The sequence below is a fragment of the Coenobita brevimanus genome, chromosome 68 (genome assembly GCF_032717465.1).
Source record: "Coenobita brevimanus isolate Jiangsu-jjx chromosome 68, ASM3271746v2, whole genome shotgun sequence".
Classification (NCBI taxonomy): domain Eukaryota; kingdom Metazoa; phylum Arthropoda; class Malacostraca; order Decapoda; family Coenobitidae; genus Coenobita; species Coenobita brevimanus.
In genome coordinates, this window is record NC_137021.1 from 3,975,997 (window position 1) to 3,994,097 (window position 18,101).

General features: G+C 39.4%; 1 protein-coding gene across 3 annotated transcripts in view; it reads right to left on the reverse strand.

Annotated features, from left to right (window-relative positions):
• Positions 1-18,101, reverse strand: part of g (adaptor-related protein complex 3, delta 1 subunit-like garnet) — a 66,729-nt gene that overhangs the window by 15,217 nt on the left and 33,411 nt on the right. For all 3 annotated transcript variants that reach the window (XM_080277068.1, XM_080277067.1, XM_080277066.1), the window contains 6 exons: positions 9,658-9,803; positions 6,915-7,063; positions 4,175-4,408; positions 3,594-3,756; positions 2,572-2,786; positions 289-439 (listed from right to left, as the gene is read on the reverse strand). In XM_080277068.1, coding sequence (XP_080133194.1) covers positions 289-439; positions 2,572-2,786; positions 3,594-3,756; positions 4,175-4,408; positions 6,915-7,063; positions 9,658-9,803 — 1,058 coding nt within the window. The remainder of the gene's footprint in view (positions 1-288; positions 440-2,571; positions 2,787-3,593; positions 3,757-4,174; positions 4,409-6,914; positions 7,064-9,657; positions 9,804-18,101) is intronic.

The following is an 18,101-nucleotide window of genomic DNA, read 5'->3' on the forward strand; positions in this document are numbered from 1 at the left end:
TCAAATAAACTTGTGAACTGCCTATTCTGTGCTAAGTGGAGCAGGGGGCACCTGTATCTGTGAAAAACAGTTGACAAGACCAATATTTTGTGTTGTAAAATTCCCCCCCCCCCTTTTCAATAATACACACATATACTGTATATATATTTTTTTACTGTAGTTGAACATTGTATCTAAAGGGTTAAATTGCATAAATGATATGTTTTCATACCATTAACTGTTAAGTAGTTTTTCCATAAGCAAACTCAGCTCCCTGATCAAACTAAATCAACAGTAACAATCACAAACCTTTTGTAGCTCCTCCTCTGTTGGCTCATACTTTTCTTTTTTATGTCTGGAGGAACTCTCTGATCTGACAAATATTTCTTTCTTATTTGCTGCATCCTCCTCATCTTCACTCTCAGATGGTGGGTCATTGATCCAAGCATCAAGATCTAACCTGCAGTATAATAAAAACTGTGTACAGTTCAGAATGTACTGTGTATCATCATCAATATACACAAAAAGGAATGGAAATGCACAAAAGTACATCAGCACTAGCACAATGAATTTTGTTAAAAATCAACAGTTACACTTCTCACTAATCATAACAAAAAATACCCAATAATAATGATACAGTGGGGTCACACAGTATGTGTGATCACAGTGTATGAATTGCATAGTACATGACTGACCAAAAATCATAACCATGAAACTCTGAATTAGAAAGCTTAGTCCACAACAAGTGAGGCAGAGGCAAGGAGTGGCTCAAAACCGTTATTTTCTCAGACTACGCGACTGTCCCCCCCACACGATGCAGCCATTGTGATGTTAGAGGCTCATAGGGAAGGTGCTCAAGAAGAGTCTACAGTAAGATCTTGCCAATAATGACTTCGACAATAACATTTCGGCAATAATGGTAAGTTAAAACAGATGCCCAGTTTCTATAATAACGCTTGGATTCACTTGAAAAATGGTTATTTCACGAATGCCAAGTTGTTATACTGCAAAATATGTCCATAACAAGATGAGGAATGAAACAAGCAAACAAGAGAGGATGAAGGAAACAGCCAGAAATGAAACCAGCAGCAAGGAGGAGGATCCTCCCCTCACCACCTCCCCTGACTTGAATGCTGCCATCCCTTCCACCTCCAATACCCCATCTTACTCACCAACCGCCTCCCCCTCCACCTCCACAGCCCCACCTGACTCACCTGCTCCACCTGGCATAGCTGCAACCCCTAACATAATGACTGCTGCTGCGTTTCTTCATTAAAGCCTGGAATAATACAGCACTGGCAACCGTTAAACACGCGTGGTACGGCCAGTGCAACAGGGGCACTCTAAGTGTGTTACCGTGCCTCAGAACCCCTGCTATTTAAGTCTATCAGGCCTGTCATCTGCTGTTTTTAAGGTGACTGACAATATTTTGTTTTTTTAGCTACATTTTTTTTTTTTTTAAATGCTAGGAAGCAGGAACCAAATGCCACGAGCCCACAATAACTGTTCCTTCCAAGAGAAAAACAAAATACAAGATAGAGCCAAATTCAAGAACCGATTATTTCGAGATGCCTGGACACACAGCATTTGAAAGACTGGAGATCATAGCTAGCAGGAAATACAGACAGAGTGAGACAGTTCCAGAGTGACCTGTTGCATAAATGAAGGACTAGGAATAATGGTTAACTCTTGCATTAGAGAGCTGGACAAGAAAGGGATAAGAGTTTGCTGCTAGACAGGTGCTACGTGCCCGACGTAGAGGTGGAGGAATGCAAGCAGACAGTTCAGAGGAGTAGTGACCACTGAAGTGGCAACAGAAAAGTGATAAAGATGCAACAGTGTGGCGAAGAGACAGGGGTTGATGGGAGCCAGTAAGAGGAGGAGAGTTAATGAGACGAAAAGTTTTGACTTCACCCTGTTGAGAGGAGCTGTATGTGGGGAGCCTCCTCACACATGAGAGTTGTACTCTACACAGGGGCAGATAAAACCCGTGTATAGAGTCAACAATTGTGCAGGGGTAAAGAAGGAACGGAGTCGGCTTAGCACACCTACCCTCTTGGATACAGATTTTACAAGAGATGTAATATGATCTTTCCAAGATAAGTCCCAAGTGAATGAAACCTCAAGCATGTTCAAGGATGATGCAGGATTAAGCTGAATATTATTAAACATTAGTGGGTACACCCGTGGAAGATTTTGACGGGTTGATAGGTGTAAGAACTATAGTATATGTCTTTAAAATTTTCCCTTTATTGTATCTGTAAGGTTAAAAAATATCAAGGTTTGAGGGGGTCCTGCTCATATGTTATTTTTCCCTAAGATTATGCATTCACAGTACAGTACGCAAGGTCGTGAACCGTCTATTCCACTCGCATACTGTGCAAGCCCACTGTACTTTAAAAAACATTTCTTTTTTTGTGGTTCATACCAAATATCTCATTCCATCTGCACTGACTTCCTGCAAACAATATTCTGTGTCATCCAACCTCTTCATCTGTTGTCTTCTTCCTTTCCTCTACTCCACTTCAATATTATACTGTACATTAATACAGTAATTCTCTCAGTCTTAATGAACACTATAACTTATCTTACCCTTCAGGAAGAGGCACTTTCTTTTGAGCCTTGGGGGCAACTGGGTTGAGCTCTCCAGCAGTAAGGACTGCCATGTCAGCCCCAACTTTATCTCCTGCCTTGTGACACCGCTGGACATAGGACACAATCTGAAGGACACATGATGCTCGCTCCTGCACCTCCAGGTCTCCAGATGACACAAATACTGGCAAACGATCTAGCAGAAGATTTGTCACCTGCACAAAAAGTAAAACAAGTTATAATCAAGGAAAATCATAAAGTAATACAAAACTTTATCCAACACACATTTTCCCATATTCCATAAATATTAGTTCTACTTCATATCTCAGAACATTTGCTAAAAAACACCAATTACCAGCACATGCAGTACACCATATACATGTTAAATGCATCCGCATATTTTTGAAAGGCCATTTTCCATGCCTGCATGGATAGGTCATGTCTACATCTTGACCAATTGCCAAGCTACATGGCCTGTTGCAGCATTTCCATCCTTCACACCTTACCTCATCCCACATTCTTCTTGTTCAGCAAGCAGAAACTCTCCCTTCCATGTTCAGATTTATACTTCATTCAATTACTTTAATACATTTTCTCCATGTCTCATAGTTATCAACCAACCTGTGTGCACTACCTTACTAATGTACTCAAAACCTAATAATCAAATTAAATTTGCAATGTTCTATCAGTCTGCATAGCCATTTTAAAATTCTCGTGTCTGTTCAGTCATATTCATAAAGTCAGGGGCACTTGCTGGGTAAGGTATGTATGTCATTTTCCTCCTGATGCACCATATCAAAAAGACTCATCTATGGGCCAAGAAATATACTAAGCTGCTCTCAGCTTAGGAATATTAACTAGCAGAGGAATGAAAGAGACAAAAGAGGTGAAATATTAGCTGAGCTTTTGTCTGTGACTAAATAATCATCAACTTTTCACTACGAAAGAGACTACACACACAATTTTACTCCTTATGTAATCTCAGCATCATCCTTTCACATTTTTCACACAAACAGTCCTACCTCTTGTATCATCTCGGAATCCTCCTCCTCTTCTGCAGTTGTAATGATGTGAGTGTAAAGCTTCAACATGTTATGGACATAAGTGGCTTGAATGTGGCCTGGGAGTGACACCACTTTGCCTCTCACCATGGACTCCAGAGTTGCTTTTGGGTTTGACAGCAACCTGAAATACATCAGGAACTTATTTCTATCTACTGTGTATCAACTGCACTCATTCTCAAGGAATGAGTCCTGGCACTTGTGTATGGGGAGTGAAGGGGAAGGTTCAAAGAAGTTCAACTGCCTTCTACTTGACCTCAGAATAGGAAGGACAATTTACCATTAGAATATTAACATTAATTTCAGAGGGAGGTGGAAGGAAGCACAGGTGAAATAGAGGTGAGCTTTATTCCCAACTAGTTTCAGCTGTGGCTTCTTCAGGATTACTGACCATCCTAATGGTCCACAGCTGGTTGGAGTGCAGTAACTCAACAAACCACCTGGCATCTAAGGAATAAAAATAATCCACTTTCTCAGGCAACTTACAGATCACTGTTGTCTGGTATGAATATATGAAGGAATAAATAATCGTGTTAACTCACTGTGAGAATTCTCCACAGATCCATGATGCAGCATAGAGAACCTCAGCTATGGATGATCTGGCTGCTGCTGGTCCCACAATAACATGAGCATTATCCAGGAGAAGCGCCATCTGGCCCACTGTGAACTCTCTAACTGCTGACACCCTGATGGCCACATCCATCAACTGACCTGCTATAAGGCTTCCATGCTGAGTACCCTCCATGCGGCATAGTTCCACCAGCACACTGATGTACCTAGGCATGGCAACAAAACAGGCATTTATTCACCCATTACGTCTGGGGGTTGTTTTCACCACCCAAACCACCAGCAGGTGTTTTTCTTTAAAATCACCATTATTTAAACCATAATTTCTCAGCTACAACTATAATATAATATTATAGTAAAATATAATATTATAATGGTATAAGCATAATAATAATACAATAACAATAAAACTATAAAACACTAGATCATGCATACATGCCACCCGGACGTCCCCAGGTCGTCATGTATACATGGACCCGGATGGGATGGGTTAATGTCCACTGGATACCGACTACTTTGAAGAACACGGGAAATTAACTGTTTAAATACAGCAGTTATTGTTGTTGAGTAACCCCAGTCTATGTGGCTGAGCAGACCCATTATTCCATTCAAATGGCATCTACTCACCATTCTTAGCCAATGACCATAATGGCTACATGGTGAGGTGATTCCATAAGAGATACAACCATCTTGTTGTCTAAAAACTTGTATGAAGTCAAACTACCATCAGAAGAGCCTGGATGACACCATCACTGATGCCTATCCAAGATACAACACAGCACCCCATACAATTAAGCACATTATGGAAGACTGCATTGCACACATTTGCCTGAACCAACAACATAACATACACTCCTTGAGAGCTCTGTGGGAAAGCACGGTATCAGCCATGGCCTTCCTTAGGGACTCAAGGCTGTTCTGCCAGACTGCCAAGGGAACAACTACTACCGTGCTACTACTACTACTACTACTACCACCAAGTTCTATACGGCAACATGTGTATCTCAATATTATCAGCTGCCAAAAACAGGCAACTGCTGGCCCAAGGTTACTATTAAAGCAGACTGTTATTATAAGCATTGGTTTAGTCACAATACCCAACAGCACTGAGTTGCTACTGCATACATATACCTTAAATTTTTTCCAAATACTACTTTTGCATCACTCTATCTATCTATCTATTGCCAGATGCCTCAATCCCGTTTGGGGTGGCCACAAACAAATCATCTCCACGTCGCCCTGTCCCCTGTCATTTCACTGCCCTGCTCCCAACTCACACCCCCCTCTCTCATATACCTCTCCACCCCATCCCTCCATTTCATCTTCGGCCTCCCCCTCCCTCTTCCCCCCTCCAACTCACTCACACACGCTCTCTTCGTCAGTCTTTCACCCTCCATCCTCTCCACATGGCCATAGCTGTCAAAGATGAGAAGTAAATAACTGGTTTGGACTACATGAATATCCCACTTCTGGAAAATTGTAATGCATATGCTTGCACAATGAAAAAAAGGATGATATGGCCGGAGCAGATTCAAGAAAGTGTGGCATTAAAATGACTGTGAAATAACACATTAATTTATAATGAGGTGCCAAATTTTAAGACAGAATGTGTAAAAAATGCTGGCAACTATGACCTAAAGGTGTCCTTATAAATGTATTCTTTCCCAGTACTGTCAGGAACCACAGTAATTACAATAACATAAAATGAAGAGGTTGGAACTCCAGTACATGACCCCCAGCCAAGAGATGTTTTATTACAATAATAATATTAATAATCATCATCATCATCTAATCCTACATTGCCCCATGACGAGCGTAGGAGCCCAGGGCTAGGCAAGTTGGTCCTGACATTTAAGATGAGAGTGACCTGCCTCACTCATCCCTGAGTGGCATTACATGAGCAATAAACCTCAACCATCCCTTGAATATAAACCTACACAGGCTCAAACCAATCTGAGTGCCTTAATTACCCACTAAACCACCTGGTGCCGTAATTTGATTATATGGTTACCACCTAGTGTAGCAAATGGTTTCCTGGTGTAAAGGACACCGTTTGGCTTGTCACCCAATGCAGAGTCACCCATAGGCAGAAGGAAGAGGAAAAAATAATGGAAAGAAAGACAGAAGAGGGAATGTAAAGTCACCTGTGGGCAGAAGGAAGAGGAATGAATGATGGAAGGAGAGACAGATGAGGAAGGATGAAAGAGAGGAAAGGGCAGACACCCAAAGCAGCACTACATCAAGTGAGTGGATGGTGAGTGCCCCCACCTACCACCTAATAATAATAATCATCATCATCATCATCATCATCATAATAATAATAAATAATAATAACAATAATAATATCATCATCATCTGGACCTCCTTTCCCACCCTAGGGCTGGGTGAGGAGTAATAATAATAATAATAATAATAATAATAATAATAATAGCAGTAGTAGCAGTAGTAGTAATAATAATAATAATATAATAATAATAATAATAAAATGATCCAGATGGCTTTAGGAACCATTTCCATATGGTTAATCACCTGCTGATTTTACTGTACGCCTTAAATGAAAATGCTTTTTACCAATACATTTAATAAAAACTTGGCAACATTAAACATAAAAGCAATTTATAGGTGTTCTATGCATCTCTTAAATAAAAAAATCTTTCACCAGTACATTTACCAAAAACTTCTCAGCTGTATACATATACCATACAAGCAATTTACCATTCAAAGTTGGTGATATACTGGAAGTTGTTTTGGGAACATATGAGTATAATTTTCTGTAGCAACTCATCACGGTACATCGTTCCTTCAGCCCGGTCCATGTGAGTCATTAGTCGACGCACAATCTCCATTATTGTTTTCTTGGTAACCTGGAGAGCAAGCACAAAAGAACAGGTTAACAATATTTTCACCCCCCATCTGCATTTCAGCACATATACAGTACTGTACATCATTGTCAAATCAAACCTACATGAAGAGTAAAAATGTGTTTGGCTACATCAACTCGCTGCTGAATGTGGCATACAAGCACACAAGAGCTTACATGTGTTCCATTAATAATCATTGGAAACTTGAGACTTGCATACACATTTACCCCCTTTGGTTAACAAATATGATCACAAGCCCGTAGGTGCTCTAATGAAACTAAAAGTTACTGTGCAAAATTCTCACGGGAACCTATGTATTATTTGTGGGTGCACTCCTATGTCATAGTTTAACCCCTAAAGACTGCATTTTTCTGATGCTATGTTCCACCCCACCCGTAGTTTGGGGTCAATTTTTGAACTTTTACCAAAGTAAAATTTTTTCTTACAGATTTGAAGAGCCTGAATTCACACACCTGAAAATGCCAATCTCAGTCCCCTAGGACTAATGGTTACTGCAAAACTGCCCATCTAAAAGTAAAATGTCCCCTTTAACTCCTGAAAGACGGGCATCGTAATGTTTTGAAAGACGCTCAGGACGGGCATAATCGGCGGGTGCGATATGGTGGGGGATTTGTGGGGGGAGGAAGGTGTGAAGGGCTGTGGGGGTTGTGAGGTGGTGTGGGGATGGGGACTGGGTGCTTGGGGGAGGTGGGGTGTGGGGGTGGAGGGTAGGGTGGGGGTGGTAAGTGGGGATTGGGAGAGAGGGTGGGGAGAAAAGGGTGGAGGTGGCAGTGGGGGTTGGAGGGGTGGGGTTGTTTGAGGGGTGTAGGGGGGTTTGAGGGGTATGAGGATGGGGGATGGAGGAGGGTAGGGGGTTGGGGTGGTGGGGGTAGGGGGAGGGCAGTAGGGGGTGGGGGATATGGGGTGGTGGGTGGTGGGGGGATGGTGAGGGGAGTGGAGGGTGGTGGGGAAGCGGATGGGGGATTGGAGATTATGGGGGACGTGGGGGATGGGGGTGAGGGTGGGAAGGGTTGGGGTGGTGGGAGGGTGGGAAGGGTTGGGGTGGTAGGGGGCTGTGGAAGGTATTGGGGGTCAGTGGGAGTTTGGGGGTGGGGTGGTAGGGGGTGGTGGAGGAGGGTGGGGAGGAGGGTAGGGGTGGGTGGCAGTTGTGTGGGTTTGGTGGTAGGAACGTGGGGTGGGTATGGGGAGGTGGGGGGGGTACGTGACTGCATATGCGGACACCCGTCTTTTTGGCCCTAGTACCCTTGGACAGCATATGCAGACACCCTCTTTTAGGGGTTAATGGCAAGAAAATGAAAAAATCAGCAGAAACCTAATTTTCCCTAAAGTACTTACCAAAATCAATTAAATTAATATGAAATATGTTTCTTGATGAAACTAGGTATAGGGGTAAAAAAAAAAAAAAAAAAAAAAAAAAAGGGGGGGGGGGCAAATACTGTATTTTTTTTTTCAAACTGGAAAAATTTGGCAAAAACCTAATCTTCCTTAAAGAACCTTACCAAAATTGATAAAATCAATTTCAAATATGTTTATATTGATGAAACTAGGTGTAGGGGTCAGCATGAGTAGAAAAAAAAAAGGGGGGGGAAAAAGCCAAACTCGAAAAATCCAGCAAAAATCTAATTTTCGCTACAGAACCTTACCAAAATCAATGAAATCAATGTAAAATACATTTCCACTGATGAAAATAGGTGCAGAGGTCAGCATGTAAAAAAAAAAAAAAAAAAAAGGGGGGGGGAAGGGGGGGGCCCAGAGTAAAGACACAAGCCGATCATGGCAGGGAAATTCCCGCATCATATTCGGGACAAAGGATAAGGTGGGAGGAAGGTGGAGGTGGGCTGGGGAGTCTCTGGTGGTGGTGAGGGGGGATGAGACACTCTCAATGGAGGGGAGGTGGTGTGGGGGGTGTTACGGCAGAAGGTAAACACACACACAGCGCAATCATAGCAGGGATAATGCAACATCATTCAGTATAAGGGTGGGGGAGAGGAGTGGGCATGAAACACCCCCCCATATGATGTAGATGTGGTACTGGTGACTAGTATGGGTGGGAGGGGGCAGTAGGCTGTATCCAATCTGCCAGATGGAGGTGGAGAAGTGGCTAATGGGGGGGTCAACCCCCCACAGACGTGGTGAGGGCACGGGATCTTCTTTTCCACCTCCTCATCCCCTAGTTCTGATTGGGTAGGAACCATTTACATAATAATAGGGATTGGTTTAGTGCTCGGCAGTTTTTGACAGACCTTCTACAATCATCAGTCACAGGGCTCTACGTGGTTCATTTGCAAACTGACGATCGTCAGTCATAGTACTTTGGGGTTAACCTTTTCAGCATGATCAGGTACTTTTTTATAATGTTCTTGCTATTTTCAGAAAATTTTATTCAGCTTTGGAGAGATTTTCTCAACCTGAAAGATCACGTTATATTCTCCATTAGTTTCCTTATTCCAGGGTGCTCTTCTATATAACATTGAATAAAATCACCCGGTATCAAGACATATATTTTTTAAGTGGCTTTGTAGATGTTATCACAAGTGCATAAACAGGATGCCATATCTACCTAGATCAAGACTAACCATTCCATAGAGCAGGTCCAGGGCACGAAGACGGATGGATTCATCCTTGTCATCCAGACACTGCAGTACCAGATCCTTGTGGGCTTGTACAGATTTTGGATGAGTCTTCAGTATCTTGGACATGGCCAGCAATCCTAAGTACTTCACTGTGGAGGAGACATATATAAACATACAGTATTTATGAAGCTAAACAAAGGAAAAAAAATTAGTGCTACTCTACTGTAACACTAAGAATAAAATCATAAGTTTTGTTATCAAAAAATATTTAGAAATGACGAGAGCTTCAATATCTGCACGGTAGCTTGAAATTAAATGCAAAATTTACAAGGGCACTTACATTAACCCTTCAACCTGGCAAAGATTTCTGCAAGGACTTGATAATCTTACTGTCACAAATATTTTACTATCTAAGAACTCAAAGCTCTGTGATTGCTTTCAGGTAAGAGATACTTTACGGTGAGGTAACTTTAAAAGGTAGAAGTTTAGCAACTTTCCAATATTCATGCTGTAAAATATAAGCTAAGAAGTAAATTCTTTAGAATTTTCTAAACATTAAATCACCAATTCAAAAAAATTAGAGCAAGCAATGAAATAACAAATCATCTCAGGTCTCTAAATAATGTTATGATTCCTAAAAATGACTAAACACAGTACAGGCACTCATTTAATTCTTTCACTGTGATGGGTGAAAGCACTTGCCACTAACACACTGTGCAAAAAGAAACGATAAATTATAATCTATATTTTTCTCTAATGATGCTGAAGGTTTGGGTTTGAATATCAAAAACTTATTAAGCATAACAAAACTGCTTCATTTTGCTTAAATACCATTACTTATAACAGGACCAACTGATACAGGTGCTTGTATCAGTGTTAAGCTACAAAGAAGTAATTAGATCCATAAAAAAAAATATATATATATGTATATATATATATACCGGTATATATATAAAGATTCTTAAATTATGATCCACAAACAAATTCCCTTAATATCAAGGTAAAATACCTCTATAACCCTCCATTTCATTTAATGGCCTGCTTCATATTACTATGACTGAGAACATTATTTTTTCTATAAAGAAAAAAAAAAAAAGTGTATTTTCACAGCAAGCTACTGCTTGTAAGGTAAACAAAATTATCATTTAAAAAAAATATCAGATGGCTTAATGGGAGGAAGGCAGTTCCATTTTGTCAAAAAAAAAAAAAAAAAAAAATCATGCATCGCATTGGCCTGGAATATTTCGTCCTAAGTACACTAACCTAACCTAACCCACCCTAACAATGCATAATGTTACAAAAAAGAGCAGCAATGGAGAAAGCTAACATCGCATCAAAGGTTCTGTCCAGTATTAAAGGCTAGGGCAGATTTATTTGGACAAAAGCAACATTTGCATGTCTCTCTCTAGTTCTTGATGGTTATAAACTGCTCTATATTATTAATATACATATACATTTTTAACCGTCTGTGGACTTTTTACCGAGTAATGTTGGGTAGAAACATTTTTACTGATTGACTAGGGGTACATACAGCCAAAAGTCTCTTTGTTGGAGTTAATTACAAAACAGATCAGCTTTCGCCAGCCAAAAATCTGATAAACAGCTGATGGAAGTTCAATGACATTGTCCATATGACATTTGTGCTGCACTGGTTGGTAAATATTGTTGTTTGCAAAAATTCCTTAAGTCACCATGACTCCTAGTATGGAGAGTATTCAGCAGAGTTAGGGGACCTTCCTGTTCTCATTTAGGGGACCTTCCTGTTCTCATAAAATTGTAACAGTCTTGAAACCTGAATATCAAAGTGGCCATGCTGTAATGACTGACTTTTTGGAAGCATTCATAAGATGGAAATTACAGCCTTCCCAGTTTATAAAAACAAAGGATCACTGAAGTGACCCCAACAGAGAAATACAAATTCTCAAGCTGTGAGAACCATGAGAATCCAACTCTTGCAAGCATTAGTTCTCACTCTTGATGTTACGGTCTAGAAAACTTTTTTTTTTTTCCCCAGCAGATAAAGATGTCCAATCATTCTCTGCTTAGTAATGCTCTTCATCTCCTCAAGAGGGAAGCTGGGGAGGAGGGCACTGCTTGGTCAAATAACCAACACTTTACACAGGCCTAAGGGAGTATAAGCTACTGACACAGAATTTTATTCTCCTAAATGAACATCACAAAATGGCATAAGAATGGAACACCCTTCTACAAAGGTATTTATATGTTTTACCCAGGAGGGCTTTGAAAACCTGATGCAACAAAACCAAAGCATGAGAAATTTCTTTTAGCAGCAGGATGGTATATTCTGATCTGTATGCATCAGGCAAATCCATCTCTGCGGATACATCTTACAGCTCTGATCCTAGGTCCATGGAGGGTTCCTTATCCTCTGACGAGGGGAGGGCACCTTTCAGTTAGTGAAAGAGTGGCACTCTGTGGGCTCTTAGTATTGAGGTCTGGAGGGGGTTCCACCAACAGGAAGCCAATGAACAATGTCAACAATAACAGATCAGGATTTTGCCATCCCACCAGTCTATACCTAAGAGACAGTCAGAGGTTATTCTGTCATTTAAATGTTGCCAAGGAGGTAGGGTGATCTACTGCTTAAATGATTAGGACTATGACTGCTTAGACTCAGGCCCTCTGGGGCTCCGAAAGGAGTAGTAAATTACTGGCTATTTTTTTTTAAATCATATTTCCAGTAATTACAACAGCCTTTCATACACTCACTGTGCAAGTCAAGTTGATGACTTTCAACTGTCCTGGCAGTTTCACCCTGTAGTCAACAAGGATTCATGTGTCATCTGTTCATGAAGACTGATAAAACATTGATGATGTCACAGCCCTAAAAAGCACTGACTACTGTGGCAACAAAAATAAGTTTGGTAAGGAAATTAATCTTTTCCAACAAAGACAGTCCTTACAGAATGGGATCTCCCAATGACTTATCTACCCAGTGAAGTTTCTTCTTGTACGTCATCACCAGTTCATGGCATTTGCCCCTGCCACACAAAGGATGTCCATGATCAAACTACAGTACTGTACCACCAAACCCTGCTAGATACCAAGGCAAATTGCAAATTAAACTTCATAATGAGCTGAATTCCAACAGCACATGATTCAAAACGATTCATAACTTTTCATCCATCTACTTACTAATACTTTCATGCTCCATCAGTAGCATAGGCTCATGGCAATTCTGGGTAATGGAATCAGCCATTTTCCCCTGAATAGAATCATTTTCAAAGTGAAGCTGTGAAAGTATCAGCAGCATAAAAAGATTATCTAATGTAATAAACATTAATTTTTTATCTTATTCTTTACCCTCCTCCTCATCTTAATCAATCACCATCACTGTCACCCTCTTTTCCAATTCCACATGTGGTGGATACATCTTAAGTATGGCTCTTTGATCCTGCTTGACCATATAAGAAAATAGCAATCCAAGTAATTGCTCAAACTGGCAGTGATTTCTGAACTCAACAACTAAGGTATTACATCACAGTGGGACTCCACTTCTTTTCAAATAAGTTTTTCTTAGATCTCTGAATCAGTTATCAAAGAGCTGTGCTGCTTTATAGAAAGTTCCCAATCATTAACCTGAACTGGTAGTATACAGAAATACAGGACTGTACTATAGTATAAAGAAATTACTTTATATCACAAAATAACTATCATAGCATACACAACAGTAAACAGTAATATAATCAAAGCTTAGCCCCAAATTGTAACAGTTGAGTTCTAATCACATGGTTTCTGATGAGCATTCTGGATATTTATACAGGTACCTGTACTATTCATAATACATATGCTTATAGAGTATTACGTGCAAAATAGTATAAAGCTGTTATGTGCTTTGGTCTTCCAAGTTAACAAAGATTAAATAAATGAACTGTTATATAACAATGAATAACACATGACACTCAAGAGTAGCCTTGTAGCTGTACAGTTCATCATACATGACAACTATATTTTCCTGCAGAGACTCTACAGAATAGCACTGGTAGATGCTGAGGTGAAATGTTACTAACCCTCAATGGGTTAACGAGTGACAAACTTCACAGACTATGCCTAATAAAGGCTCAAGTAATACCACTGAGAAAGATACAACAGATATTATAGTGCACTGCAATACTCAAAGAGAGAAACCATTTACTAATATATTACAGAATTCAATTATACATTTTTGCTGCAAGGATAATGCTGTTGCCTAAACATGCTTCATTTATCTGTTAAAATTTGACACTACAAAGCCTTAGCTAAAATCATTTCAACCGTAAGTATGCAGGTACAGTAATTCTGATGATGTGCAGTGTTATACAGCGATCCCTTACTTTACAACAGGGATATGTTGCCAAAACACTGATCACTTGGAAAGTCATAATATTGTATATCAAATAAGTTATGTGTCAGAGTAACTTTGAGAAGCTCTGCAGAGACTTAAACAGGGAAGAGAACACCCCTGTGGATGGTCAAGGAAAATATTGGATTAGGTCCTGAGAAAGGACTGCAGGATTAAAGGGACTGATCTAAATATTATAGATTAAGCAACTAGGAAAGAAATGTTCCAATGCAAAAGGTGGACCCAAGCATGAACGGCTTACTCTCTTTAAAACTCTATGTAAGCATCTATGTTTGTTATACCATGAGTTCTTCTTACTCTTCGAAAGCCTTCTACACCTATATCCATGTGTGAAGCACTGGGTGGGGGTCACTTCTCCAGCGACAGAAATTGATGTTCTCTGGTCTTACAGATTATTTGCCCTTCAGGGCCCATAATGCACAACTTGAACACATACAACAGAGCTAATCACCAACGTCAGGTATGTGCTAACTGATCTTTACAATAATACATATATACCATGAGGTCAATGAGCCCCAGCTCATTTGGAATAAAAACATTGCAATAACAGTAAAGACAACAATTAAGGAGACTACTCCTGCTCATTAAAGCTATCTTCATTTCATGCTAAATTAAAGAGAACAGAAAGTATATGCTATCATGATAAACATGGGAAAGGAAATGTAGAAGAAAATCTGGCATGCAAGATCACTCAAACACTGATAAGAAATATATCAAACTACCACACACCTACGTTGTCTTTCTGAGCATCTACTACAAAACAAGAGAAAAGGGTAATGTTATTGACTGAAAGTGTGATGGGTTTAACAGGTTTCTGCTAAGTTAATGTAAAATCATGTGGAAATGTAAAGATTTATATTAAAGACTAAGACTTTTCATGATTTTGTAAATATATACAGGATTTTCAATCAACAACAACTGAAAAAGCAGCATAGAAAATTCACCATGTATCCAAAAAAACGACTTACAAATGGATTTAGCAATGCAAATAAATGAACCTATCAATTCATATAATTATATTCTTTTGAGTATAAGAATGGGATTTCTGGTATTGTCCCAAACCCACTTTTCCACTAACAGGAATTGGTAATCAGTAGTTCACTCACACAGTACCATCACTCCTGAGTCAAGTGAAGGGATATTATAACAGCACTGGTAAGCATATCAGAGTGTTTTGCAATAGCTGGTTGCTACTCTCCTGAGTGAGAAAGCCCAAATTATGTTGCTGTGACAAGCTGTCATTTCCAGGGTTGTTGACCAACCAACCTCCCCTCCTTCCCCAACCTCACATGAGCCAACCTCACATTACCAAACCTTGGGGGTCACTACACATTCTGCTCCAGGGTATGCATCACTGACTACAGGTCGTCTTTCATCACTAGCTCCCACCAACCTCAGCCCACCAGCCCTTGCCATATTAAACTTGAATTTCTGCACCTTGTCACTTCATCCATTCCAAGTTAAATTATTTTCATTACAAACTTTATTTGTTTTCTACACACTTTCCCACATCTTTCCAATTATGATGACTGCTGCTGTCTTCCTCTAATGTTTTTTAACTTCTATACTGCCCTTCTAAAGACTTTATCCTTATATCTATGCAGTGAATATAATTACATTTGTGTTCCTAATAAGTGAAGCAGCATTATCAATATACTGTAGTAGTAGAATATACCACGAACAGCCATTCTTAATGAAATAAATAACACTGATTCTGATTCCTTCAAGTCAAGTATTCTTTCTGGTCATTCTGCAGCAGATATAGCAGATGATAACTATTATTATTCTTTCTACTAAAGCTATCAACAGTTCTCCCTCCCTCCCTGCCCCACCATGCGTTTGAGTTTTTTTCTTTTCCGAGCATTTTTTCACACCAGAATATTTGGAATAGCAGATTTGTTTTTTTACCATAAGATAGGGGAGACTTTGTAGAATAACATAAAAGAAAAAAAGAAAGTGATATTGTATAAAGTAAAACATTGTAGAATAACATAAAAGGAAAAAAGAAAGTGATATTGTATAAAGTAAAACAGTTATGACAGGTAAAAGTTGAATGAGCGCATAAGAATGTTTATACCAAATCCACACACCCATTTTTTTCTATTCTGATCATTTTTTCACGCCGAACTATTTGGATTAGTGGATTTGCTTTTTTTTTTATACTGTTAGAAAGCTGAGACTTTGTAGAATATGATGAAAGAAAATAGAAAGTGATATGGTATAAAGTAAAATAGTTATGACGAGTATAAGTTGAAAGAGCACAAGAGAATGTTTGTACCACTTTTTTTCTGGGCATTTTTTGGTCATGTTTTCGAATCTTCCTATGAATAAAAATAGTATCACTAAACAAGAAATTCAATCGGCTAACATATGACCAAATTTCAGGATACTGGATGCAATTCCTGATTTATGGTGAATAATTCTTCGTTTGGATGCGGATCCGCATATAAAGAGCTGCTTGGACACTTTCAGGTTGGACACAGATCCACGTCCAAAGACCACGAAAGTGTTAATATCGTGATACATAAATTTTTAATACAGTGTACATCTTAGTACACTGCTTAATACCAAAATCACATTCATATGTGTCCTATGTAAAAAAATATCACTATAATGATCACTGAGGTGCAAGAGGGAAAGATGAGGGGTCCTATAGACAGAATACAACCTTGACTGTTCACTCCCTTCTGCCCATAGCTTTTTACAAAGCCTATTAATCTTATGCCAATGGCAGTGACTAGACGTCAACAAACACCAATAGCAGTGACACAGTCGTCCACAAATGCCAACGGCAGTGAATAACTTAATGCCAGGTACACATTAACTCATTCATTATGATGATCCTGTTCATATTTTGTTCCTGCTACCACAAGACAGTTTTGTTCAGCTTCAGAAGGAATTCTAACTGTGAAGCTCAGAAAGTCTCTCCTAAGCTGAACTGACTCATCCGAGGTAACAAGAATAAATTTTAAGGCAAGTCTGTCCCCCTATCTAAAGCAAATGTTAACTGGGTTTTCAGCACTTCATGTACAAATCAGTCAACTCTGGAACAGCCTTGCTCAGTCTGTCTTTCCCCTAACTTTGAACTACAGTCTTTTAAACACAATGTCTTCAGATATCTAAAAAGGGCAATTATTAATAATGACTTTTTGGAAGGGATTCGTTTTTTCCTTAACAAATAAACAAATAAACAAATAAATGACCAACAAACATGGGTGAAACTTGAGAGTAAATCCTAAATGGCAAGCCTGTACAGAGTCTGAGCGAACAGTGGCTAGCTAACAAGTGTCTTAATGGACAATGAGCATGTGTAAATTTTGCTCCTGCTAGATCACAAGAGTTCATCAACCTCTTTTTGGCTTACTCTTTGTAATAAACATTAAAAGCAGTATATAATTTTCTTACCCACAAAAGTAAACTCACATACATCCTTGACAAGCCAGAAGTGAGATGATCCTTCCCTCCACTCTAAAGTTTGACACAACAAGACCAGTGTGATGATGAATTGATACTGTACTTCCTCCTAAAGTGATGTACCAGTTTCACAGGGAAGAATTAGTTATACACAATGAATCTGAAGAATACCGTAATGCATGTGCTGAAAATGTGTCTTGCACTTACATCCATAAAAAGGAATTATAATATGTAAGTTGCAGGACAGCAGGTACATTATTGTACATATCCATGCACTTGGTGGCTATGAAAGAAGTGCTATGAAATTAGGTACATACAGAAAACTTAACACTTTCAAAGTCTTTGAACCCCTCAGGGTGTCAATGCTCTCAATGTACATAAAACCATTTTTTTGGATGTTCCTGGGTGTGTCTGTCTCAGTCATGTAAGTTATGCTCACAAAAAAAATTGATAACTCTGGAACTACAGAAGATACCCTGAATCCGAAAAGTTCTTGAGAATATGCATTAAGAACTCTGAAAGCCAGACAAGACTGGAACTGGATGGTAAGCTGGAGAAGGAGTGGAATGGGAAAAATGTTAAAGATTAAGGTATTTATCAAAGATACTGAAATTCTGCCAATAACTTCCAACATACTGGACACTGCATATTCAAATTACATAAACCTGAG